This window comes from Hoplias malabaricus, chromosome X2 (genome assembly GCF_029633855.1).
Source record: "Hoplias malabaricus isolate fHopMal1 chromosome X2, fHopMal1.hap1, whole genome shotgun sequence".
NCBI classification, from domain to species: domain Eukaryota; kingdom Metazoa; phylum Chordata; class Actinopteri; order Characiformes; family Erythrinidae; genus Hoplias; species Hoplias malabaricus.
In genome coordinates, this window is record NC_089819.1 from 48,052,884 (window position 1) to 48,078,211 (window position 25,328).

General features: G+C 41.0%; 2 protein-coding genes across 3 annotated transcripts in view; both read left to right on the forward strand.

Moving 5' to 3' along the window:
- Window positions 1-8,483, forward strand: part of LOC136677504 (D-glucuronyl C5-epimerase B) — a 51,240-nt gene extending 42,757 nt beyond the window's left edge. The window contains exons 4-5 of the mRNA XM_066655066.1: window positions 371-610; window positions 3,321-8,483. Coding sequence (XP_066511163.1) covers window positions 371-610; window positions 3,321-4,345 — 1,265 coding nt within the window. The 3' untranslated portion in view covers window positions 4,346-8,483. The remainder of the gene's footprint in view (window positions 1-370; window positions 611-3,320) is intronic.
- Window positions 8,484-15,674: 7,191 nt separating this feature from the next.
- Window positions 15,675-25,160, forward strand: LOC136677088 (membrane progestin receptor gamma-B-like). 2 transcript variants are annotated; one of them, XM_066654492.1, is made up of 9 exons: window positions 15,675-15,784; window positions 16,215-16,301; window positions 17,026-17,153; window positions 20,302-20,507; window positions 20,814-20,940; window positions 21,749-21,793; window positions 22,109-22,205; window positions 23,763-23,907; window positions 24,749-25,160. In XM_066654492.1, the coding sequence occupies exons 2-9, from the start codon at window positions 16,248-16,250 to the stop codon at window positions 25,006-25,008; spliced, it is 1,062 nt and encodes a 353-aa protein (XP_066510589.1). In that variant the 5' UTR covers window positions 15,675-15,784; window positions 16,215-16,247; the 3' UTR covers window positions 25,009-25,160. The 2 variants fall into 2 exon arrangements, with proteins under 2 accessions (XP_066510589.1, XP_066510591.1); XM_066654494.1 differs by lacking the exon at window positions 21,749-21,793.
- Window positions 25,161-25,328: the final 168 nt, after the last annotated feature.

Below are 25,328 nucleotides of genomic sequence, written 5' to 3' on the forward strand. Positions count from 1 at the left end.
TCAGCTTTCTCATCACTGTCAGCCTCCATCTCACAGAGTCCAGACATAACCAGAATAACTGCTAGCGGTCAAACTCATGGGGATTCTTCTGAGTTAAGCCTACACAGTCCTCTCTGAAGTGATGAAACTTGAAAATTTCAGGTTCTTTGTGGTGGTCAAGTGTGCTTTCCACAAGGGAATTTCTAAGCCCTTAAATTTATGAATTCAAGTTAAATTTCTACTTTTAATAATTTCTTTAACATGCTTTAACCAGTTATAACTTACTGCCTTTTAACACTGATGAATTATGATTATATTTAAAGACCTTAAATCACTGATTTTTATTTTTTCCATCTTCTCTTTAACACTGCATTCCTCTCTGTCTCTGCAGGAGTGCCCCTGTCCACCCAGTGGGGTCCTCAGGGTTATTTCTATGCCATACAAATTGCACAGTATGGCCTGAGCCACTACAGTAAGAACCTGACAGAGCGGCCTCCCCATGTGGAAGTGTACGACACAGCAGAAGAGCGTGACAGCAGGCCCAGTGCGTGGACAGTGCCCAGAGGCTGCTCGCTGACCAGGAGTTACGACAAATCCCAAATATCATCTGTCCGTCTGTTCAGTACCCCAGGTACACCAACTCCTCTCTCTGTCTCTGTCTGTCTGTATGTGTACTTATACATATATGTCAACTGATTCAAAAATGTCATAATCAAGGTAATCACAATGACATTCTGTGATTAATCACAAGTTAAAATGCTAGTGTTTTTTGGGAAGGGAGACAAAATGTGTACAGTGTTATACACAAGGAACCTCAGAGAAAAGCTGTAAATGAGAAATTTGCAGCATGCTCACGGCTCAGACAATAAAACACTTCCATATTCCAGCTTCAACGACTTTATTAGACTGAAATGTGTGCATTAATCCAGGCACAGAAAAAAAAAAATCTGAATCAGCAGCTGTGTGAGCTTGTGTGTGTATGTTTGAGAGAAATCTACCTACTGAACTCAACAGGAGCAGCTGTAAAACAAGTGAGTTATGGCAAGACGTTGTGGCCAAATCTGGTAAAATTATTAATTTGCGTTAAATTAAAAGAATGCATTAAAGCGTTAACTTTGACAGCACTAATAATTATAAACCTACATGTATTTTTGTGATCCGGCTGGTAGGTTCCCTAATTTAGTGGATTGTGCTCCCCCCCAAGAATAAAGTCAGAATTCTGGGAATATTCTGAGTAAAAAAAAGTCTGTATAATTTCGTGAATATAATCAGAGTATGTACAGAAACACTGTTTGGGTTATTATTGATTATAATATGTAGACAGACAGACTGTTGTGAGTTGTGAAAGAAGCAGTCAGTGAAGTGAACAGAATTATTTATTAAATGCATCCACACGACATGACGACCCCGTCAGTGCAGCCCCTGACTGCGATTAAGGCTTTAGTTTATTGTACGAGTCCGAGCATGTAACATGTAGCAAGTAACATGATGGAGGCGCCGGAGTTCCAATCGCTCTGGATCTAGCATTTTCGTGATCATTAATTGTATCATGTGAAACTACATGCCATGGGTTCGTGCACTGATTCAGGGCTTAAACACTAATCACACTGTGGTCCTGATGTGGAAGAGAACGGAGTGTTTATTCCTGAAATGTATACCATAGTATGACTTAAGCAACACGCTGCATTACACAGTTGCACTGTGTGTCTGCTCCATTATACGCGAATTATTCCGAGATTTTTTCTCAAGGCCGTGGCCCTAAAACGCAGTCGTATGATCACGTTGGAATATGTAAATTGTAAAAATGATTTTAAACAATAATTGTAACTGACCCATTCTATCCTTGTACACACTATACTTTAAAAATATGCAGGGGGTACGTGAAAAGGCAAAGGTTCCAAATTCTGCCCATCGACTCCTGAAATTCTAATCTAACACAATGTCTGCAATGTATCAGAAGCTTCTTATAATACATTGTACTGGATTAGAATTTCAATATGAGCTCTCTTGTTTGTTCATTTATCATTTTATGGCTTCTTCATTTTCTTTTTCTTTTATCACCTCTGCTCTTCCCTGAGCTACGTTTCATCTTCTCTTCTGCCTCTCCTTGTAATTTCCCCTCTTGTTATTGTTCTCATTTAATTCGCCAATCAGCAGCTTTGCATTGGATCTTATATTCTTTCCCACAAAATCAATATCTGTGTCCTGTTAAAACCAACACACACACACACACACACACACACACACACAGACACCAGGCAGATATCCAGTTGTTCACTTCAAAGTCTCAGCTCACTGCTCCCTTGTTGGTCAGCGGTATGTATTTTGTTGTTAATAATACAGTGGCACTTTTTAGCACTGAGCTAAATCAATAGCCATTAACTTTACCTGGGCTATTGTGCTGTCAGCAGTACTTGGTGTCATCACCTAAAGCATTGATTTGAGAAGGGCCAGCTGGGATGCACTGGATCTAGCACTCGGCCTGATTCTCCCATGCTCTGGTTCTTAAGTTCTCAGTCTGCTTCTCTCACTTTTCTTGTTTCTCCTATCATTTGATCTCTTCTTTCACTCTGGTCACTCTTTCCTTATTGCTTTATCTCTGTCTACATTCTCCATTGGTCCTTTATTGATGGGGGGGCAGATAATTGTAGCACAAATCCACTTATTCTCTGCATTACCTTAAGTAATGAATTTATGAGTGCATTAAACAGTAGCACAACTATGCCCAAGCCAGACTGTCTACCTCCAGGCCCCTAAAATAACCCTTTATCTCTCTGCCTTTTCCTTTTTGTTTTACCTTTTCTGAGTTCTCTTCTCTTGCAGGCTGTCTGTATCTCCCCATCTGGCTTTGAAAATCTTTGCTTTGTTTCTTTCCAAGTCGGTATTCCAAGTTACAGGGCATAAAGAAATAGCAGGCAGGAACAGATGCTTAACTATAAAAGAAGCTTAATACTGAGAGCTGAATTTTGCATTGAGTGTGCATTTCAGCATGGTTACATTAAGGGATAGATGGTGCAGGGGCTGATTGAAGCTTTCCCAACTGGATTCTCATTGATGTCTCTTCGGAACGAGCAAGGAGTTATCACTAGTGCTCTATTATATAATAATAATAAAAATAAATATATAAATATATAGAGAGATTATAAATATAAATCTCTCTTCATATAAGGATGTCTGCCCTTTCCCTCCCAATTTTCCCCTTATTCTAATTTACCTTGTGAACCCACAACCCTCGGGACATAGTTCTGAAACTGTTATGTTGTTTGTTAGTAAATGTTGTCTGTGTGAGCAATTATTAGCTCTGTTTTTTAACAATAGAATTCTTTAACTTTCTTTGACAGAGAACTCAGAGGGCATCTCTCTTCCTCTCGGCAACACAAAGGACTTTATCATATCCTTTGACTTGAAGTTCACCTCTAACGGCAGTGTGTCTGTTGTCCTGGAAACCACAGAGAAGGGGCCTCCGTTTGTCATCCATTATGTCACTTCCACCCAACTCATTGCCTTCAAGGACCGAGACATCACCTACGGGATTGGGGCTCGGACGGCATGGACAACGGTGACACGTGACCTCCTCACGGACCTCCGAAAGGGCATCGGCCTGTCTAACACCAAAGCTGTCAAAGCAACTAAGACGATGCCGCGCCGGGTGGTCAAGCTTGTGCTCAGAGGTCGAGGTGCCATCGACAATGTTACCATCTCCACCACTTCGCACATGGCTGCCTTTTTTGCTGCCAGCGATTGGCTGGTACGTAACCAGGACGAGCGAGGCGGATGGCCCATCATGGTCACCCGCAAGCTGGGTGAAGGCTTTCGACCTCTGGAGCCGGGTTGGTACTCAGCCATGGCACAGGGCCAGGCCATGTCTACTCTGGTGCGGGCCTACCTGTTAACTAAGGACGAAACGTACTTGAAGTCAGCCATAAAGGCCATGGGCCCGTACAAGCTTCCTTCAGAGCAGCATGGTGTAAAAGCAGTGTTCATGAACAAGTACGATTGGTATGAGGAGTACCCTACAACGCCTAGCTCCTTTGTCCTCAATGGTTTCATCTACTCACTCATTGGCTTGTATGACCTTGCCCAGACAGCGGTAGACAAGGACAGGCGAGAGGCAGGCCAACTGTATAGCAAAGGCATGGAGTCTCTCAAGGCCATGGTGCCCCTGTATGACACAGGCTCGGGCACCATCTACGACTTGCGACACTTCATGCTGGGCACTGCGCCCAACCTGGCCCGCTGGGATTACCACACTACACACATCAACCAGCTGCAGCTGTTGAGTACCATAGACAACTCACCAGTCTTTAAGGACTTTGTAAAACGCTGGAAGAGCTACCTGAAAGGTGGCCGGGCCAAGCACAACTAAAATTCAACGGTCTGGGAAAGAACCCCCAGGACTCAGCACAGATCTGTTTAGCTCCATGTGGGGAGCTGAGTTAGCTTATGCAGTTGGCACCGGGGTTAAAGTCCACAGCCAGCTAGCTACAGCCTGATACAGTTTCCAGCCACAAGCCATAGCTGACCTCTTGGGGTTTGTTGGTGGGGTTGGAACTGTAATTGCAGTGCTGGTCATCTCTCCGCTAGAGGTTCTAATTAAGTACAAATGTGACTGTTTGGGGTGGGGTTGTTTGTGTAAATCTCCAGGTTAGAGAGAGATAGAGAGAGAAATATGCCCAGTGAGATTAGCTATGTTTGGACACAACTCAATCAGGACCAGGGATAACACAATGACTGTCACAACTTTCTTCCAAAATGTCCTCTTTCTTCTTGTGGCAGCATGGTGAGATTAGCAAATAAGCACTGTTCAGTAATCAGAGCTCTAAAAAGGATTACCAGTTTGGCTATAAATGTACAAAACTCTCTCAAAGACATTACACACTACTGATAAACATGCAGAATGCTTATCTGACGACTGATGGCTCACTTAAAGTGGCTTTAAACCTGATTTGGATTTGTGATGACAGAGAGAATTGGCTCAATTTACCAGTCATTGAGTCGATCTGGCATCTTTAAATATAGTTAGTTTTGCAATTCAGTCTTTAGTCTTTGGAAGCTGAAAGGTGGGGGAGGGGACCTTACAGTTCATTTTCTGCCAACAATCTTTCCATAGCGTGCACTGGGCTCTTACACATTTTTGCTCAGTAACAAACCTCAGGCATCACAATTAGATTGAGTCCTTCCAGTCCTGCCAGGGCCAGGTTCAGGTCCACACAGACCTTCAGAGTACACTTGAAGGTGTTTTCAGGTTTTAGTTTGGTTTGGGCCAAGTTATGCATGACCATTTAAAGAATGTGTTCTAATTTTGAAATTATATCAGATTTCTCAGTGGTTTCCTCAGACGACAGTCCTTACTTGTGGAGATTGAAGTTAAGGTGGTTCCTTATTTGAATAGCCTGCATATTTTTGTACAAACCAGTCCTGATAGATGGAAAAAGCACAAAAAAATGGTCTAAACTTTGCTGATGAAAGTAAATAACAGTCACAATAATGTTAACTTCTTAAGATGGAAAATGTTGCGAAGAATAATTAGTCTTTAAAATGAAATCAATCAGTAATTAGTGTTTGTAGAATGCCTGCCAAGCTCTAATCTGCTGAAATGGGTCCATGATTGAGTGATAAACCACAACAATTAATTTAGGGCTGTAATATACATTGACAACGTTTTAAGTTGGCCCTTTAGATCAAAATTACGGCATAGCATGCAGCTGAATGGAAAAATCCAGTAGCATAACTGACCATTTGCTGTCGTTTCCCAACATCAAGAACTGTAAACCTTAACCACTCACTAGAGAGGAGTTGGCTGCCTGGAGTAGCTTGTAGATGTCCTCATAAAAAGATGATTTTCAACAGTTGAAATGGCACCAAGTGCTATATTCATGCTAATTTGAGGATTGAGTGCTATCTTCCTGTAAACCTCATTTCAGTTACTGTGTGTAAACTGATCATGCACTTTATTTGCATAACTCGTGTGTGTGGTAAAAATGCCTTTACACTCTTGCAATGACTACTTGAAATTGGCCATATTTAATGGAATTATTTTGATAAATGATTGCAGTGTTTGTAGCATGAACCATTTTTAAAATGTTATTTTTGTGAGGTAAACCATAAATTAGTTTTTACGTCATAAACAGAATTTATATTAAACGGAGGGCATTATTCAAAACTAATATCGTACTGAAGTGAATGGTGTGTGTATAGTACACAACAGACCACCTTGACATTGACATTGCTTAAAAGAATACCACTTTCTTTGTGAAATGGCCTGCAAGGGATAAAAATTATATTAATTCCGTTGTTTCCAGAAACGTCAAAATTGTTATTAGCTATTATCCTCCTAACGTTAGAAAATCCCTCATATCATTTAACCTACTGGGGTCTGAACGCTTGCATTTACAATCATTCAATTCCAGTCTTTAGAAATATAGATGTGGCAATTCTAGCATTTCAAGTGGAGGACAGGGTTTTTTTGTTTTCTTTTAATTAAACAAGTGTTTTCATGTGTGCATAAAAGAACAGAAAACATTTACCTAAACCACATATAATAGAATCAACAGACAGTTGCAAGATCTTACCATTTAGTGCCATCGTGGTTGTAGCAGCTTAGAACAGCCTGATTTTGAGAGAGCAGAATTACTATTATTTTCTGACACTGTGGTCTGAGGATGACCTAAAACACCCCATTAGATGCTGTTTCTTCAGCCTGTTCAACCAGCCCAGCACAACAACTGCATTAACCAAACATTTGATCTGTTCTGTTCTATTGTAAGTGTAACAGGCACAGACCTAGACCTGGATCAGACTTTACCAGAACCCTTTAGTTGATCATTCTCTTTGTGTCATGCTGAGACCTGTGTTTTAACAGCTGTAGGTTTGAAGTTGCATGATTATATTCATGTATTTTATGTTGTTGTTGTTTTATTCCCCCCACGAAATTCACCAACTTGGCTTTTATTAGAAGGGTTTTGGGTCGGCAGAGTTTCTGTTCTTTTCTAAGTTCAGGGAAACATCAGATTTGCTGTCCCTAGTAACAACCGCTTTAAATTGATATCGCGAAAATAGAGAAATTATTAACTAACCTAGCACTGGCTGAAATTGCAATGTTTTCCAGAGTGTGTGTTTGTGTGCAAGTGTTTGACTTTGTGTAACCTCCTGGTCCTTGGAGGCACTGACCTCTTGACCTCAGTAGCAGAACCTTTACCCTGATGAGCTGACAGATCACAACAGTCGGCAGAGATGCAGTATATATTCACAACAAACTGCCCAGTGGCCACTTTGTTCAGCAAGCAACAGCTGTTACAGTTAGAAATGCTGATGAGCTGAGAGACAGCCCTTGACGTGTGTGGCTTGCTATTGTGTCTGGCAGGTCGGATGGTCAAGCTGTCGTTGACCCCTCACTACTGTACATGGGACCTCTTAGTAAACTGATCGTCGTCATTTTTTCTACAAGAAAGTCCTTATTTTCTGCTAGTTATCTAGCGTACCCATTTATCTCATGAAGTCTATGCACATTTCGTACTTGTCACTTAATGGGATAATGTAAAAGAGAAGAGCAGTATGTTCTTAAAAGGGAAAATGATGATGAGGTTACCACGAGGGACTGTCTTCTTGTTTTCTTCATACCAAAGTCTTTGAAGTTTGTGTTTCTCTCTTAGTTTTTCTTTGTGAATTGCTGTGTGCTGAATTCCACAGAGGACGATATTTGTTGTTGTTGTTTTTTTTCTTTTTCTTTTTAAATTGAAGGATGCTATGACAGTAAATAAGAATGCATACAAGGGTGAATTTGCCTTTTTTTCCACAGGGAAAAATGCCTTGTAATACTTTAATTTTATAAGTTTAGTTTTCTATAGTCTATAGAGAGAAGCAGAATATTGTAATCAAAGCTGTCTATGGGGATGTGTGCAACTGTTTAGCTAGTGTTAGCACTCAGTGCTACATATTTCAAAGGGAAACATAAATAGAAACTTGGGGCAGCGTATTCATTATTGGAAGCTGCATCTCATATGAGACTCAGAGTCTGGATGAAAGGGGGATATTGTTTGCATTAGGGAAAGTTGTTGGTGTACGCAGCATTAAAGCACAACTGTAATGTCTTCTTAATTTATTGTAATCACACTTCAATTTTTAAATTGTTTTAATTCTCTCTGGACGACGTGCAACGGCTTTTTTTTCTTTTTCTTTCTTTCTTTTTTTTTTTTTTTTTTTAAAGAGCTGCTACTGTGGTTCACTGTGTAATGTTTGGTGTGGTCTGGGTTTTATTTTGTGTTCTCTGTTTTGTTTCTTCATCTCCTCCTCTGGTCATGGACATAGACATGTGAGACGTCACATATGTGACGTATGCAATAAAACGCTGAGCTGGACGGCAGAGCGCGCAAAAGCCCCGAGAGGCTGGACAGAGTTTGCAATGCAAGCACAATGTGCACATGCCACCATTTTTATGCAGGAAAAGAAGTTTATATTAAAGAGTTCAATCTTTGTGCTTTAAATTGCTTTTTAAAGTTGTAAAATAAAGGCATTTTTCTTAAACTCCTGTTTGCTCAGTGTTTTGTTTGGGGGGGCTCCGTGATTGGTTTCCTACACTCTTTTAGAAAAGAAACAACAGTGGAACCACACAGCTCCAGGGACCTGGAGGTTGTGGGTTCGATTCCCTCTCTGGGTGACTGTCTGTGAGGAGTTGGTGTGTTCTCCCTGTGTCTGCGTGGGTTTCCTCCGGGTGCTCCAGTTTCCTCCCACACTCCAAAAACACATGTTGGTAGGTGGATTGGTGACTCAAAAGTGTCCGTAGGTGTGAGTGTGTGTGTGTGTCTGTGTTGCCCTGTGAAGTGGTGATGTGTCGGTCGCGAACGAAACGGTTCAAAGAGCCGGCTCTTGTAAGAGAACGATGAGAGCCGGTTCCCGTCTAAGACAGAGTCATTTTTTTTCTAACGCTTGTCATTCAACCAGTCAGAGAACAACAAGCAAAGGTACCAATCAGCGAAGAGTTATACCACCAAGCAGGGAGGGGAGGGGTGGGTGGCCGCATCAACCCCTAGTTGAAGAATATGTTAAATCAGTTAAATGTTTGTTGATAGTTGTGGTTGTTTTAATCACTACCATTGAATGCTGCTGTTTTGCACTTTGCAGAGTATTTGTTTTTCATTTATTACCCAGAAATGGATGATTATTTAATTTAATAAGCTATTTTGTAATACCTACCTTTTGGGTTCCATTGGCTGTATTTCAGAATTTACAAGTGATTTTTAAGGTGTTTAAATAAAAATCCAGTTATTTATACAATTGAATGTATGAGTGCAATCAGTGAGTTATTACAAGACAACCATAAAAACAATTGGTCATTGCAACACTTTTTTTTTTAATATTGAACAATAATATTTTGTCCATATAGTCATGTAAAATGTAGGTAATATTGTTCTGTACCAGTGGAAATAAGTAGTGCACACCTGTAGCATTACTAAAAATAAAAAAAAGAAATACAGTGGTAACAGTAATAAAAAAGAAATAAAGTTTTAAGTGGTTACACATCGGTACCTTGAAGATGTGACGACTGGCTGGAGGAGTAACACAGGCACTGGCTGGATAACGGGAGGTGGGGGTGGGTGGGTGAATGTAGGGAGACGAAGCGTAGATACGGCTTAACTTAGCACGAATTTCGATGTCTGCTATTTACACTAATGCTAAATTGCTAAAGCTACAATTTGCTAATCTTAAAAGCTCACTCCAGTCTGGGCGCTGGGAGACTCGCCTATTGGGGTCAGAGGCCATTTCCAGCCGCCGGCTCGGCGGAGACTCGGGTTCGTTTCTAGAGTCATGGTTCGTTGGTGGAGGCAAAAAATAAAAAATATTCAAATGCCCGGTTCGTATCTTGGAAAGTTCGTTAGTAGAGGTTCCACTGTACTTAAAAGGTACATTTGTCACTAAAGCTACAACCAGTGGAATGTACCTATAATTGTAATAATTACATTACATTCTCTTCTCCAGAAGGGGAGGTGAATATTTGAAATCTTTCATTAGAGAACTGTGTAAAATACGAGAAGAAAATACAAGTCCTGGAGATGAAATGGGGTGTGTGAAATCAACGTTAAAATCTGTGTCTTGTTTCGAGTGATTAGCGTTGCTGACTTTTTTATTTCAGTGACTGGCATCAAAGCCTTTTTTTGGTAGGGAATGTAGTTGTAGATCATGTAAAACATTCCAAGTTATATTACAGCCTATAAAGCCTTATACTGCTTATGTGGCTCTATGAGCACCCACACCCTTAACTAGTTTATTCCTTTTGGGCATCTGTTATATATCTGATTCTAGCAGGATATGCTTCTTAATTCTTCATTGCCTCATTGAAGTCTACATCAGATATAAACCTAGAAACATTTGGGAAAGGGACTCAGGGGTCATCAGGTGGCTCCAGAGCCTACCCACAATCACTGGAGGCAAGGTGTTTTTTTGCAGGCAGTAAAAAGGTGCATTACTTAGCACTGTCATTTCACTACAGTGTAATTACCTTTAAAAACACAGTAGAATCATAAACTGTATTATGCTCTCATCTTGTGAAGCCTGTAGGGATTCTCAGCCCAGAGCTTTGTCTATTTTCTCTCTTCCTCCTTTGTTCTGTGGGCAAGACGAGTGAATAGTGCGGTTTCTCCTTTACACGGTTAACCATTTTAGATGGATTCAATTAAACATCCCATTCTCCTCCTCCTTGAATGAACCCTTTAACACACACAGCACTCTGGCTGTAAATGGCCAAGTGGAGTGGGCTGTAACACAATCGTCTGTAAACGTGGCTAGAGCTGACCAACCCCTCCAATGTCCTCCACCAGCCCATAAACTCCCCTGCCTTTAGACTGCAGTCTTAATGCAGTCTTCTACAGTGCTGTCTCCTTCTCTTTGTTTCTCCTTTTATTTTTCAGTTCTTATCTCTTTTCTTTCTTTCTCCTTTTCCCTCCCTTTCTTCTCTCCTGTCACATTTTTCCCTCATTCGTTTTGCCTTTCATTCTTGACCCATTTTTATTTCTCACTATCACTCTTTGATTTTTGCTGTTCCTCGCTGTCATTTTCTTTCTATTTTTCTTATCCTTATCTCCCTCCTATTTCCAGCCTTTCTCTTCTTCAACACTTACTTAATTACGGATATATTTTACTCTTGCTTTCCCTTCTCTGAGCCCAGTCTCTGTGTATTCTTGTTCCTCCGTATTTTTCCTCCTCGCCCTGCTCATGCCGATGTGTGATGATATTAGCGAGGCCGATGGCTGTGCTGTAGATTGGACCTGAACTGTTCTTCCGGGACTAATTTTAATGACTAACCGACCTGATGATTACCAGTCTCTGTTCTCCACACTCTATACTCTGCTTTAGTTTAGCACTGGACCTTCAAGGCTAATGAAGCTACTAATGCTAACACTTTACAGAAACCTTCTACAAATTGAGATAAGACATTAGCATGTGATAAACTCTTCGTGGCAGAGGTTTAAATATGTCCTGTGTTGTCGTTTAAATGCTTTGTCGCGATAGTATCATCACCAGTAAATATGACAGATGCCATAATGCCTGATATTCCAGCTAAAGTGTGATCAGCACAGAAGGTGCTGGGTGCATTTATCTCTCTTGATTTCAGGAATGTAGGGACACACCCACACACACACACACGGCCCCCAGACAAGCACACAAAAGAAGTCCTGGTCTTAACGTATGATGGCGTCTCATCTGCCTGGAAAACCGCAGACAGACTGTACTTTATTTAAGCCTTGCTTCTTTCATCAGTCTCTGTGCCAGTCTGATAACGCTGATGAAGCCTTCTGTCCTCCTGAGTCAAACATTAAAGGTCTCATACCATGAAAAAACAGATGTGTATACTTTGATGTTGTAGAATGTAATAGTTGCTAACGTTTTGTGATATGTAATATACTCTCCGTTCCACATACAGGAACTAAGCTGCAAACAGCAGCATTTAAACCAAATGTTTTTGTGATGTCACAAAACCAAACACATTTGAATTGATCTGCCAATTCATGTTGAAGTCAATATTAGTGTTCCAGCTTGGACTTATTTCTGAATGATGACCAGAACAGTGCATAAGCTACTGGCAGCCAATAGCACTGCTGATAGCCAAGATATATATCTACACTCTGCGGATACATTGACACCAACTGCCCACAGCTGGTTAATTCCACTCATGCGTAATCGTCCATTCATTGCCTGTAATCGCTTATCCAGTTCAGGGTCGCGGTGGGTCCGGAGCCTACCCGGAATCAATGGGTGCAAGGCGGGAACTCACCCTGGAGGGGGCGCCAGTCCTACGCAGGATCTCACACATTATGGACGCTTTTTTGAGTCACCATTTACCAATGTGTGTTTTTTGGACCATGGGAGGAAACCCATGCGGACACAGAGAGAACACGCCACACTCCTCACAGACACTCAGTCTGTCCCAGCGGGACTCGAACCCACAATCTCTAGGTCACTTGAACTTTGTGACTGTGACACTACCTGCTGCACCACCGTGATGTGTAGAAATCCATAACCAGTTCCGCTGCTGGGCTGCTTTCACTACACTTTCTCAGGACTATCTCACATAGCACTGTGGCTGTCCATCTGAAATGTTATTTTACATCAGTTCCTAGCTCAGTGATTTCATCCCATTATTCTCGATGTCCTAATTGCTCCTCTGTGTAAAGTTAAGCAGCTTTGATGCAGTCACACCTCCTGATGTTTTTATTCATTTAGCTTGAGCCCTTATTGTCTCTGGCCCTTCTAAGGGTCATAAACAGTGTTGTTTGGACATCTTGGGACAGGCTGGAGTGGGCAATGTTCCACTCATGTTTGAGGGTGCCATATTGTGTCTTGAGAGGTTGTGTTGGCATTTGTGTGTGTGTGTGTGTGTGTGTGTGTGCCCTCTGCAGAACTCAGCTCCTCGTACCCAGCCTGCGTCTGGCATCCAAACTGCTGCTGCTTAATTATGCATCAAGCTGAGGGCAGACTAGGCCACACACACACACACACACATTCAGACACACTCATACACACTTACAGAGCTTGGGTGTGCCCAGCCTGCAGCATGTGCATACACACACACACACACCAGAGCAGACTAAACACTGCAGGCAATGAACATTACCATTTCAGCTGACAGTGAAAAGATGCTTGACCAGCAACCTGTGACAAAAACACACCACACTGTCACTAAAAGACAAGACCTTCTATCTCCATATTGTACTTTTCTTCTGTTTCTCTGCTGATATATGGACCAATAGAAATGCTCCAGTATGTCTTTTTATGTATATGTCATAAAATACAAATGTTTTTCCTTTTCTTGTATATTTTGTCTAAACCAATTTATTATCACTGTTGGGCAAACACTTTCATTCATTCATTCATTCATTCATTGTCTGTAACCCCTATCCAGTTCAGGGTCGCGGTGGGTCCAGAGCCTACCTGGAATCATTGGGCGCAAGGTGGGAATACACCCTGGAGGGGGCGCCAGTCCTTCACAGGGCAACACAGACACACACACACATTCACTCACACCTACGGACACTTTTGAGTCGCCAATCCACCTACCAACGTGTGTTTTTGGACTGTGGGAGGAAACCAGAGCACCCGGAGGAAACCCACGCAGACACAGGGAGAACACACCACACTCCTCACAGACAGTCACCGGGAGGAAACCCACGCAGACACAGGGAGAACACACCACACTCCTCACAGACAGTCACCCGGAGGAAACCCACGCAGACACAGGGAGAACACACCACACTCCTCACAGACAGTCACCCGGAGGAAACCCACGCAGACACAGGGAGAACACACCACACTCCTCACAGACAGTCATTCGGAGGAAACCCACGCAGACACAGGGAGAACACACCAACTCCTCACAGACAGTCACCCGGAGCGGGAATCAAACCCACAACCTCCAGGCCCCTGGAGCTGTGTGACTGCAACACTAACTGCTGCACCACCGTGCCGCAAACACTTTGTATCTGGAAAATGGTCATTTTCAACAGTGTAAGTAAATGAATAAAGCACTTACATTTTTATTATAAAATATATAAAATAAAATAAAAATATATAAAACCCATAAGGTTTGTTTGAGGCCAGTTTTTCTGCACCATACTATATTCAGATAGAACCATCGCTGTAATATCCACTGGGAAATGACTGGATTTTTACTGGACTAATTATAATGATTAGGACAGGACAGAGATACAAGGTGAAGGAGGTTATGAATTGTGTGTTTCAGTTCAGAATGAACCTGTGGGTGAAGGGAATCAATGCCTGAATTCCATTAAACTATCCTTTCGCTTACTTGCCAACTCCACCCTGCTTTGTTTCTGTTCAGGGATCTTTGGGCTGCTGCTCTGTCTTTGTTGAGACTGTGGAAAAGCTCTGGAGATTCACTGTGAGGCCAGCCTTTCAATATTTCACTGAAATATTTGCTCAGGGAGTTCTTTTTAGGCCATTGTATCCCTTTTTTTCCTGGAGGTGAAGGATGATCAAACACACCGTCATCCTTTTCTACACTGTGCTCCAGCAGGACAGTAGAAAGGTCAAGTGAGCTGGATATGGAACAAAATTTCAGCTTTTTCTGCGGGTTTTTGTTGGCACTTCTCTTTGAAGTGTTACCAAGGACCAAGCTTGCAATAGGTACCTGGCTTTTTTTTCAGTCAGTCCGTTGGTCACAGGGCTTCTTTCAGTTTGTGTTGCGTTTGAAAACACTGCCATCAAGTGGTTAACATGGCCATTTAATTAGAATCTTGGGCAGTGTGCTCCCGGTGTGAATCTGTGATGTTTGAAAGCACTGCCACCATGTGTTTGTCTTGAAAATTACATCATAGACTGGTCCGGCACCTGTTATTGCAGCTGTCATAACTGCAACTGTTCTGATGTATTTAGATAAAGTCAGGAACCGGTTCTGTCCAAATATTAATTAAAATATTAAAACTGAAATATTAATACATTAAAAAACTAGACATTAGCTAAAGATAGAACCCCCTCCTGGCAGGTGGAGGAAAGTCATGTGGTAGCCACTGTGGAAGATCCAAACACTGTAAGATCCAGCCATAATTGATTGATTGATTGATTTATTGATTGATTGATTGATTGCAGTGGCAGTATCGTCTCCTGTTATCTTACCCATAGTGAGTCTTTGAGTTCATTACGTTATATATATAATGTTATTAAATGAGAAGTAATATTTATTTTTACATAAAGAATTTTTATGTTGTGTGTGCAGTGTCCAGGTGTCCAGAAACTTTTGGCCATATAGTGCATTCAAAGCTTTGTATCTGTCATGTGTCATGAGAGGCAGGTGTTTACCTTCAAGGTTTTAGAGTTTGCACAAGATAAGACATCTCCACAGCAACATGATACATACAGTACTCTGCATTCTCTGTGTGTGACAGTGCAGCAGGAGAACGCAGTATCTGGAAAAGATGGGGAGTGTGTATGTGTGTGTGTGTGTGTGTGTGTGTGTGTGAGAGAGAGAGAGAGAGAGAGAGAGAGAGAGAGCGAGAGTGAGAAAAAGATTTGTTTACTTTTCAGCTGCCGCTTAACTCCCCATGTGTCACACACACACACACCCTCCATTCATTGTCAGCTGTACCTGGGCTGGGTGAGAGATAAGGCCACAGCCCTCTGCAGGTTTGTCTGGCTCTCCGATAGCCCAGGAAACAGAGTGGCTGGAAAATTCAGTGCAATGTCCAATAAAGCTGACCACCACCAGTAGCCTCCCAGAGCTGCTCTGTGCACATGTCAGTGCCATCTGTTTCTGAAACTGTCCTTTAACTACACCGACCTGCTCAACACGCTACAGGTACCAACACTTTATACACGAGAAACGGCTGTGGAAGACATGCTTTAAACCTAGTATTGTTCCTTTTCTCTATTGTGTCTATAGTCAACCTAAAGGAGGTTCTGGGAATGTCTCTTTTGTTTAATGTGCTTCTTTATGTTATTGGCCCTTGTTTTTAACTCTTTATAAGGACAAACTATCCTCAGAACAGCATTAGAGTGAGGACACCATAACTGGGTGTAGCATCATTTAGGCTTAAAAAAAGCGTATGTGAATCTCACTTCAGTGCACTAATTAGTCCGTTATGATTCAAGGTGTGTTTGTCTCTGGTGTAACAGTGTGTGTGTGAGGGTGTGTTTTTTTCTGTATGGGTGGGGTAAAGGCAGCAGGACTGGTCTGAGTTCAGGTAAAGTGTCACAGCGTCTGTGGGTTTCTTCTCATTTGTCTTCAGACACCTGTGGAACTGGAGCTGAACCTGAAGAAAATGCTGAGCCTGATCAAACTGCCTCGGGTCTTCACCGTCCACCAGGTTCCCAAAGTAAGTCCCTTCACCCGTTTACATGATAGATGCACACACACACACAAACACACACACATGGAGCAGGTTCTGCTGCTGACAACATGCTTGATGAGATTAGGAAATGGTTCCTCGTAAGATCTGCATTAGATAAATTGTATGCAGTGATATAAAAATGTTTTTACGCCAAACCTTTAACCTTTAATGTATCTTCTAGAAGTTGGGAGTGAATCAATGACCGAACATAATATTTTGACAGTTGCTAAGTTTAACAGCTTTATACATCTCTGTCCAAAATCCCCTTTAATTTAATAAAATGATTCTCCATTTTTGGAGGAACAGAAGAAACTAGTGTTAGTCAAATACTAGTTTTGTTTTTAACTGATGTGATGTAGCAACGGTAGCATCATTACCAACCTTCCTTGTTTCAGTTAACTGCAACAACATTGTCCAATAAAATAACACAGCACCGTCACAGGGGATCTCATCACTTTGTCACTGTCATTTAAAGTGTGTCAAACTAGCGACATCTTCGCTTAAAGAGTGGAACATACATAGGTTAGTTGTGGTGAAATATTTCTTGTCTGTGTTTTATGGAGGACGAATATACAGTACCCAGTGGAGCCAAATCCTGATGCACAGTTCTGGTCAGAAGCGTGTCATGACCCAGCAGTGTGTTTTTAAGTTCTGGCAGATGATAAAGAAGCTGTGTGTGTGTGTGTGTGTGTGTGTGTGTGTATTGCAGGCCTTCCAGGAGGACAGTATTATCTCTGGGTATCGTCACCCTCGTAGTTCTGCCACTGACTGTGTACTAAGCCTTTTTCAGCTCACTAATGAAACTCTCAATGTTTGGACACACTTCCTGCCCACCTGGTAAGACTCAAACTAAACACACATGGTTTGTTCTTGTACAGTTTCAGGGCATAGGGTTATACCTGTGTTCTGTATGAAAACAGGCAGAGAGGATTAGGATGATTTCAGTGAAGCTGGAAACTGAGGTGCCCATGAAGAATGTACCTTTCTTTTTGTTCTTTTAACTAATTAAAGATAACTAATTACATGCAAATGCCCTCAGTTTCTAATTAAATATTGGCAAAAATAATATTTTCATCTGCTGTCAGAACCCCACTTCCAGCTATTTTTTTCTTATTCTGTGTATATACATGCAACACACACACACACACACACACACACACCTAGTACCACCATTGTGACTTATGCATCTTCTTACTAGCACAGACCGGCTTCCATGGTAACAGCGTATATATTGTTTGTTTGTTGCTGCTAAATGCTGGAGCTTGTATTGAGCAGCACCCACCACCGGAGCTCACCTCCCCCATTGTGGTTAACTCTGGCTGGGCTGCTCTTTGGAGATTTGTCCCTCCTGGAGGCCTACAGTATTTCTCCCATTACTGTTAATGAGCTCCCAGCACAGCGCTCTTGCAAGCATTCCAGCTTCAGTAAACACACTGCAGCAACACCGACTACATTCACCTCGATTTATTTAGGCCTCAGTTACTAATGAACCTTTATAGCAGCTCAGTCTGTTCAACGTCAACAATTCAGTTTACAGTGTTTCATCACCCTCTCAACAAAATCTAAATTTAATGGAGATGATAAAATATTCTTAATTGTAATGTCAAAAATATGCCAAAAAATGACATATTATCATATTATTCCAATTACTTATAGAACATCAATGTTAATGAATAATTAGGAATAATATGAATATGAATGGGCGGCACCGTGGCGCAGCAGGTAGTTTCGCAGTCACACAGCTCCAGGGACCTGGAGGTTGTGGGTTTGATTCCCCGTGTCTGCGTGGGTTTCCTCCGGGTGACTGTCTGTGAGGAGTGTGGTGTGTTCTCCCTGTGTCTGCGTGGGTTTCCTCCGGGTGACTGTCTGTGAGGAGTTTAGTGTGTTCTCCCAGTGTCCACGTGGGTTTCCTCCGGGTGCTCTGGTGTGAGTGAATGTGTGTGTGTGTGTGTGTTGCCCTGTGAAGGACTGGCGCCCCCTCCAGGGTGTATTCCCGCCTTGCGCCCAATGATTCCAGGTAGTCTCTGGACCCACCGTGACCCTGAACTGGATAAGCGCTTACAGATAATGAATGAATGAATGAATAGGAACTGTAATAAGTTTTCAGGATATATATATATAAATAGTTTATTATTAGTAGGGTATTTACACTATACAAAACAAATAAAAGATACAAGTAACAAAATTAAAAACAAATTATTCCAAACATTGCATGTGCAACATAAACTATTTTTTAAAAATGTTTAGATTTAGTGGATATTAAACTACACATTTATATTCCTTGTTATAAACATTTCACAGCTTTACCTTTTGACAGATATATATCCATATTTATATATTAGACAGTACTTTAGTTTTTTCTTGTACATTTTCCTCTGTGTTTTTACTGGCTGTATTCAGCATTCATGAACATGCACAGGGTGTTCACTGTAGAGAATGGCTTTTAACAACTGAAAATTCACTAACAATGTCATTTGATTTTGTTTGTTGAAATTTACGTGCTGTGAGTTGGTTATGGACAGTAATGGGTTAAAGTAAAATAGTAACTCACACTTACTCCAAATAAATGTTTGTTTAACCTTCAAACACGCGGAAATATTTGTGCCTGGTGGCCTCAGTCTGCCCAAAGCAGTTTTTAAACCAGTTACTCAATGCGCCCAGGAGCGGTTATGAAAAGTTTTCTTGCTCCTGGCTGATTGAGCTAACTCTTGCCTGGCAACATTTCCCCATCACAGCTCTATTGTGCTAGACGTCTTGTGTCATTTTAGTCTCGATTTAACACACAGTTACATAGCGACCTGGCAGAGATAATGGCTGTGTTAGAGAAGCATGCTGGCTAATTATACAGGTGTATGTGTGTGTGTGTGTGTGTGTGTGTGTGTGTGTGTGTGTGTGTGTGTGTGTGTAAGAAACACCTCCATTAACAAACTTATGTGGACGTCAACAAGTCCAGACAGGACACAGGGTCTTATCGAAACACATGCTGTCAATCTTTAAGCTTTTCTCTGGGTTCTACTTTGGCAGATCATTAATGCCGTCTCCATGCCCACTGCATAAACACCTCCCATCACCTTCCAGCAATAACCTCTTGTCCTCCTGTCTTTTTACTCAAGCTTTCTATCTGAACGTCTTAACAATGTCTCTTACTTTGGCCAGATGTAATTGGCTGGTGCTCTGTAATTAGTAGGTAGTTTGTCTCCATTTGCTACAGTTGCATTCTCTTTGCTGAACATTTCTGTGAGGATTTGACTGCATTGAGAAAGCAGAGCGTTTCTGAGGCCAGCTACTGATATCTCGTGATTAGTTTTGGGTCACAAATGCCACTTAAACTCATCCCAGTCTACTCCATTACTCTACACACTATCCCATGCCTCCACTGTTCAGCTCTGGGGGGGCTCTGTACCTCTTTAGCCCACACTTGGCATTTGATATTGTGAGTTTATGCTCATGTGCAACTAATCCAAACATACAGAAATATAGTGTATTTCACTGGGGGGTTAACTTTTGGAAAACTATAAGGACACACAGATGTGTTACATGACATAGGGTTTTAGGCCAGAGAGCCATTTTAACTGTACATTTAACTGTAATCCTGTTGGTAGTCAACTTATCATCAGGAGAAATACAAGCCTCTAGTAAACAGCCTTTGGGAGGGATATTCAGATAAAGTGTGATGATAATAAACCTCATATATAAATACAGAAACCTTCTATAACAACCAAAGGGGTTCCTCAAAGACTTTGCACCAATGGACCATTTCAGCCCCATCTTTTCTCATACTCTCTCTCTCTCTCTCTCTCTCTCTCTCTCTCTCTCACACACACACACACACACACACACACACACACACACTCACACATGACTGCACCAATTCAATCTTTTGAATGATGTATACACTTACTAACAGGCCACTGGCGTGCTTTGTTATACTTATAGATCAGTGCATCTCTCTCGCTCTAATTCTCTCCTCCTCTCTGTCTCCCAGGTATTTTCTGTGGAAGTTGTTGACAGTGGTGTGTATGCAGGATGTTTGGCATGATGCGTACACGTGGCCATTGCTGGTCTTCCTGTTGTCCTGCTGTGTGTATCCACTGGCATCCAGTTGTGCTCACACTTTCAGCACCATGTCCACTCGTGCCAGACACATCTGCTTCTTTTTTGACTATGGAGCCCTTAGTTTTTACAGCCTTGGTAGGCCCAAACACACACACAAACACACACACACACACACACACACACACACACACACACACTTCTAATCAGTAATTTAAGAGTCAAAGTTCAGTAATATCTTTAATGCCTAATGTTCATAAACAAATAATTGCTTAGAGGGAAACACCCTCTTAGAATAAAAGGCTTTTTTTTTTTTTATGAAAAGCTCTGGTGCCTAGAGGTTGTGGGTTCAAGTTCAGGGGCCTAGAGGTTGTGGGTTCAACTTCCTCTCCACTCCACCACAACATATACATTCTCTATAAATTGCTATTTTACTGTGTTCAGGTTCAGCCATGACATATTCTGCGTATATAATGCCGGATGCCTGGGTGAACAGTCTGTTTCACACTTATTATGTCCCCATTGCTGTGTTCAACACGGTCATCTGCACCACTATGGCCTGCTACTCCAGGTAACATCACAGCAGCAAATTACATAAACTTCTCAAATGCTGTAAAGCCAATTACCACGCTCATGCACAGACCATTATGGATTTCTAGGCCAGTGTGTCACCTTAAACACTCAGAACTGACTAAACACATCCTCTTCAAGAACAGTATGTCATTTTACATCAATGAAAATGGTCTAACATGCTAATACATCTGTTAACTCTGCTACTGAGGCTTGTTTGTATTTCAATCCATTCAGTTCTTTGAAGTTGTGTTGGACATGTTTGCTGTAGGAGGAATACTTAGGATCAAGATGAATGAAGGAAAAATAAACATTTCTAGATATTACACTATTAATATTACACTTTTGAAAAATTCGAGGAGGTGGTAATACAGCTACCAAAACATTCCCCTGCCATATTTATGTGCACTATTTTAAGCAGAGTGCCATTATATTAGTTATAATCACATATCAGTAAGAGAAAGCTTTTTACTTCTTTATATATAACACATTAGCATCGTCATGCTGTGTCTCCAAAATGCTAACTTTAACTAAAAGCTAACATACTTTGAATGAAAGTTGTGTAGGGAGTTTTTTTTTCCAAGTAATTCTGAAGGATCTGTTGTGAATTTGTCACATGATGTAGACAGAATTATAAAATGGACATGCATTGTTTTCTTTGGACAGCTTTAACATTAACATGAACTTAAACAGTGTACAGTGTAAGGATTTACTGAAAGCGTAGGTTGGTGTCATGCTGTATTTCAGTGGGACTGTGTAAACTGCTTATATATATGAATGCATCTCTTCCTTCCCTTTCCTCTGCTAAGGCTTGGCTTACCATTTCTACACTATAACCATGACATCACAGAAAGGTAAACTCTTCTTTTACACTGCTTTGCCCACTGTGTTCATCTTTTGTCTTCCACAGCTAATTAACACCCATTTGTTTTCCCTTTATCTTCTGCTTTCTAACATTTAGAAATGTAATGGAATGTTAAAATGAATGTTAGGCTCTAGTTCATCTCGTCTAAACTGAAAAATACACGCTTAAATGGCAAAATGTATACATTTTTATATAGTTATAGAGGTTGTTAGGGAGATGTAGTATTGGCAACACACCTCTAACATCCTCTGTGATAAAAGACTAACTGCAGTCGATAAACCTTGATGGTCTTGTTCCCTGGCAGATTTCCGGAGAGCCAGAAGCCCAAGTTGGGCAAGGTTTTGCGCATTTCAGCCTTCACCTACCCTTACCTGTTCGACAACATTCCTCTGTTCTACAGGGTGAGTTCCACATCATAGATTCTTTCTCTCTCTCTGTTTCTCTCTCTCTCTCTCTCTCTCTCTCTCTCTCTCTCTCTCCCACCCACACACACACAGTGCAAGGAATAACCTAGAAACTTTGTTCCAGAAACCGTGGCACGGTACATGAAGTGCTATTAATGGAAAGCAGTGATTTGTAAACACAGCGTTTTACCGAATTAACTCAAAATATGACGCTTGCAACAAGTTCCAAAAATTGAGGAGAGGAGCATATTAACTTCCAACACCATTTTTTAAATCAGTACTTAATAATACGACACAAAATGTTCTAGATTTAAAAGCTAAAACTTATTTTCCCTCCTTAAATTATACAAGTCTTCAGATTTTATTAGTAATATATTACTGTTTGTTGTCATCACTTGTAAATGACTAACATTTATCCCCAGAAAGGTTTCCAGATTCTCAGAAACCTTTAATGTGCTTCACTGTATAAATGAAAACAAAAAAACAACAAAACTAAACAGGGCGTCATCTGTAAGCAGACTTTGCACGTAAAATGTTGGATTATTTACTAGTACAGTTTCTTTTTTGTTTTCTTTTCTACCAAAGAAACCTAATGATTGTTTATAAAGGTCTGGGTTTTTCATTGAAACTCATTTAATACCCAACCATGATTACATAACCATTTGCTTTTGGGACAAAAAGATTTATAATATTTGTAGTCTACAGCTTCCATTTTCCAGGCTTTTCTGGAATATGTTGCAGGTTTAATTTTTTTTTCATTGTTTTTGCAGAGTTTTTTATTTATTTTTTATTACAGGGTGAAATAGATATAAAATCACTGCTTTATATTATATATATATTTGCTTTTCAAATGCTGTTCCATCATCTGAGATATTCCTTATCTGACAAAACCAAATCAGATCCCTGAAGAATAAAGAGAAGTCTGAAGGAGAATTAAAAAACAATGATCTTCATTTGCTGGTGACTGTTCCTGGCAAGACAGTCTCCAAATTGTAATTGCAGCTTTAAAGACTGGGCTTGCGCATCTTTAATATTCGCGCTGGCCTCTGTTCAAATGCAGGTTTTTCAAATATGCTTACAGGTCTAGTGCTTCAATTTATCTTCTTTATTCTAATATTTATTCTCCTGGAACTATACTGTGGCTTCCTCTGCCAGTGAATATTCTCTTACAGTCTTAACAAAAAAGGCTTGGAATAACACTCTCACTTTTAAATAATTGAAATAACACGAACATCCAAAACACAAGTGAAAGAAATGATTAAAAAATACAATGGAAGCATTTAAGACCTGATCAAACACCAGAACCGTCACCAATTAAAAATACTCACATCTTAAATCTGTAAGAAAAACGTTACATTTAGTTGAAAATTAATATCGTGTCCGTTTTGTTTGGAAATTAAATGTGTTTTCAGAAATGTGCCTGGTTCTGTATGTGTTACTGTTACTGTTTGAATGAATGTAGGCATCTGATGGATGGATATTATGGATATTATACACTGAATACATTTCCTATGTGAAAAACGACAAAGAATATTAAAGACAGTTTTCCATTAGATTTTCCTGTGTGTGGGAGAAGGCTGCACTGCGAATGAGGCGAACTCTCTTCATGTTTACCACACTCTGCTGGCCTTCCTCACAGGCTTTCTGTTCGCCACACACCTCCCAGAGAGACTGGCACCTGGACGCTTTGACTACATTGGTAACATACAACTCCTCATTTCAGACCTCTGTGTGTGTGTGTGTGTGTGTGTGTGTGTGTTTTCATGGGTTCCAAAAGCCAGTCACCTCAATGTAAATGATCACGTTTAAAGGTAAGAACATATTAATGTCAGATGTGAGGTTAGAGTTAAGGGTAGTGTCTGGGAGTTATGGTTAAGGTTTGTGTAACTATTTATAAAATAAGTGGAAATCTATATATTATCCCTAAATGTGTGTGTGTGTGTGTGTGTGTGTGTGGGTGTGTATGTGAATGTTTATAAAACAGAGAGAACTAAACTCAGTGTGTAGGTTTACTACAGCTCAGTTTATATTCAAAATATTATTTTTAGCTTTGCCCGCACTGATCAAATATAGCATTGCACTGCAATTTCAATGATAGAAAACCTCATATCTCCAAAATTACTCTTATTAGAATGTTTGAAACCCATGTTCACACAGTGTAAAGGTTGCTCCACTGTGAACATTGATACCGCAGCAAATTTAATCATCTCACATCTAGACAAGAAAGCCACCAGTCATCTGTAGATCTAGCAATTCCAAGTAGTTACAGTGTTCACCTCTTCTTTTGTTTATTTAGACGTTGTGATATAAGTCCCTGTCATTGAAAGGTTGAAAAGCCTGGACTCCAGATATTACCTAAATATTAACTACATTTAGGTTAATATTTGTCGGAACACATTATTTTTTTTTACAAAATTAATGTCATTTTAAGGTGAAATTCCTTTAGACCTCAGTTTCAAAGGCAGACTGTACCTTCAACCTGAGTCAGTTCACACCTCTGACTCTGACATGTCCATTGTTCACTCGACTGCCCCCTGTAGGCCACAGCCACCAGCTGTTCCATGTGTGTGGGGTCATTGGGACACACTTCCAGATGAAGGCCATAGAGATGGACATGTCTCTGAGACGGTCGTGGCTGCAGGCTCACGGTCCAGCTGTTACATTCGGCAGCACACTGGGGGCCACCATGGTCTGTATTGTCCTCACCCTGGGGGTAATCTTCCTCTTCAGCCGTCCTCTCTTCCGCAGCCCCGTCCTTGGCAAAGGATCCAATCCCGGAAAGAAGAGCTGCAGACACTAGCTATGACTCCGTGGAGGCTCCTGGAAGCTTATACAGAGGGCTACTGTAGAGGGATCTTCAGTGGTTTGGTTTAAAATGTTCATCAAAGGGCTTTGAGAAGTTGCTGAGAATGACTCTCATAGTATTACACACTTACTGCTCACTTTATTAGGTACACCTACCTCGCTAAACCTTATTGAGACCATAGGATACCTGTCTTTTTGGATTAACTCTACGGTGACAGTGGTCCTTTTCCTCCACCCATGGAAAGTATGTAAAGGGGCAAATAACCTGCAGAAACACATGTCAAAGTGTCAGTTTGTTTCTTACTGGTATCTGTG